General features: G+C 53.4%; 1 protein-coding gene across 3 annotated transcripts in view; it reads right to left on the bottom strand.

Annotated features, from left to right (window-relative positions):
• Positions 1-257: 257 nt before the first annotated feature.
• LOC109919345 (nuclear factor interleukin-3-regulated protein-like) overlaps positions 258-1,942 on the bottom strand; it is a 9,458-nt gene continuing 7,773 nt past the window's right edge. For all 3 annotated transcript variants that reach the window (XM_048618065.1, XM_048618064.1, XM_020519337.2), the window contains exon 2: positions 258-1,810. In XM_048618065.1, coding sequence (XP_048474022.1) covers positions 477-1,757 — 1,281 coding nt within the window. In that variant the 5' untranslated portion in view covers positions 1,758-1,810 and the 3' untranslated portion in view covers positions 258-476. The remainder of the gene's footprint in view (positions 1,811-1,942) is intronic.

A 1,942-nucleotide genomic window follows, 5' to 3' on the forward strand; every position in this document is an offset into this window, starting at 1 on the left:
CTCCTCCCCCACCCCACCCCACCGCACCCTACAGCAACCTGACACGAAAGACATCATTGTTAACTGTAGTTGCCAAATTCAGTCTCTTAAGTCTAGACTGAGGAAATCAAAATTGAGCGTATTTGAAAACTAAAAGGTGCATTTGTCTCCATTTAAGATGAGGGCTAATCCTTTTACAAGCCAGAGAGAGAGATGGGTGATGGGTTTCCTGAAAAAAAAACACACGCACGTTACAAATGTGAGGAACTTCCATTGTCTGAAGAGCTTTGAAGAATTTATTACAATGACAGCGATCACTTAGAAAATAAAAAGAGTAAAAATATATTTACACACATTTGTCTTATTTACAGCAACCACAATAAATACAGATTTGCACACAGACTCCAGGTATTTGCAAATAACTTAAAACTACTCAACAGGGAAGCAAATCAAAATGTTTTAAAAAAAAAAAGTGTACATATCATCAGACGTGGCCCTCAATTCAGATTGGGATACATTTGCTGAGTGAACATCTTCTTCAGCTGTTCCACTTCTGCTGAGAGGGAAGCAAGCTGATTTTTAAGGGCACTGTTTTCAGATTTGTAGATGGAATCCTCCTTCAGAGTGTCTTTTGGATAGCCTGGAGTTCCCTGGGCACTGAGCTGGGTGGCATCTGGCAAATATCTATAGTGTAGACCACTTCTGCTGTCATCTGGCGAGAGTCCAACATGGGTCCTCCAAGCTGGAGGTACCAAACCAGTGCCTGCTCCCTGGTCGTCTGGAGGCATCAGTGCGTTGGCGTAGCATACTTGCTGTTGCCCCCTGACCTGACCAGCTGGTTGATCAGAGGCCCCTCTGCCAACGTTGCCCGATGCCATCTGGAGGACCTTGACTTTCACATCAACCTCGGTGCTGTCCTCCACGCCAGCTCCGATCTTGAAGCGCAGTTTGTGAGGCAGGCTTTTGACCATCTCGGTCAGCTCGAGGGGCCTGGCTGGTTTCACGCCGTCCGTGCCAAACACCCTCCCGACGTCCACCTCAGCATCGCTGGCGGACGAGAGCTGGGCTTCAAAGTGGTCCTCGGGGCTCGGCGAGAATTTGTCCCGGTCGCTCAACTGGTCGTCGAAGAAGACGGGGCTCCCAGTGTTTGAACTTCCGGGCGTGGAGATCCCGGAGTCTTCGGAGACGGCGCAGGGCTCCTGTTCCGCGCCGAGCTCGGCTCCAAACTGCCTCTTTCTGCCTGGAAAACCCTTACTGTCCACAGGGTGCACCCCGTAGGCACCGCCAGGTCTGGGTAGAAAAGCTGGTTGGGCACCGGCAATGCAGTGGAGGGGCTGCGCATTACTCTGGGCCGCCGGTGCCTCAGAGGGGTCCTTCAGGAGGCCGAACCTAAACTTCAAGGCCAGGAGTTCAGCCTTCAGCCTGGCATTCTCTTCCAGCAGGGCGATGACTCTCTGCTCCAGGACAATGTCGTTGACCCTCCTTTTCTCACGGGACCTCTTGGCCGCCTCGTTGTTCTTCCTGCGCTTGTCCCAGTAGTTGTTGTCCTTCTTCTCATCCGGGATGAATTCCCGCTTTCTCCGGCTCACCGAGCTGGTGCCCTTGTGCTTGATCTGCCGAGCTCCCAGCAGGGACCGGGCCAGGAGGCTGTTGGTGGTCAGCAACGACATGGCTTCGTCCGCAAATGATGGGCATGGTGCCCGAGGAGACAGACTCTGACCCTGTGGCCCATCCGTCTTCGGCACTGCCAGCGCCTGGCAGCTCTCAGCTGCTGACATGTCCCTGGGGGGTGGGGGTCGGGTCTTCGGACCTCCCGGCGTCCAGGGGTTACCTGTTTCACAGACAAGAAATTGAGACACTGCATCAACCACTGGACTTTCTCACGTTCGCTAGCCTTGGCACCAACGTGCCGAAGAGGGCATTGGGCAGTGTCAGGGGATGCCACCTCGAGCAGAGGTCAGAG

Source organism: Rhincodon typus, chromosome 38 (genome assembly GCF_021869965.1).
Source record: "Rhincodon typus isolate 14 chromosome 38, sRhiTyp1.1, whole genome shotgun sequence".
In the NCBI taxonomy this organism is placed as follows: Eukaryota; Metazoa; Chordata; class Chondrichthyes; order Orectolobiformes; family Rhincodontidae; genus Rhincodon; species Rhincodon typus.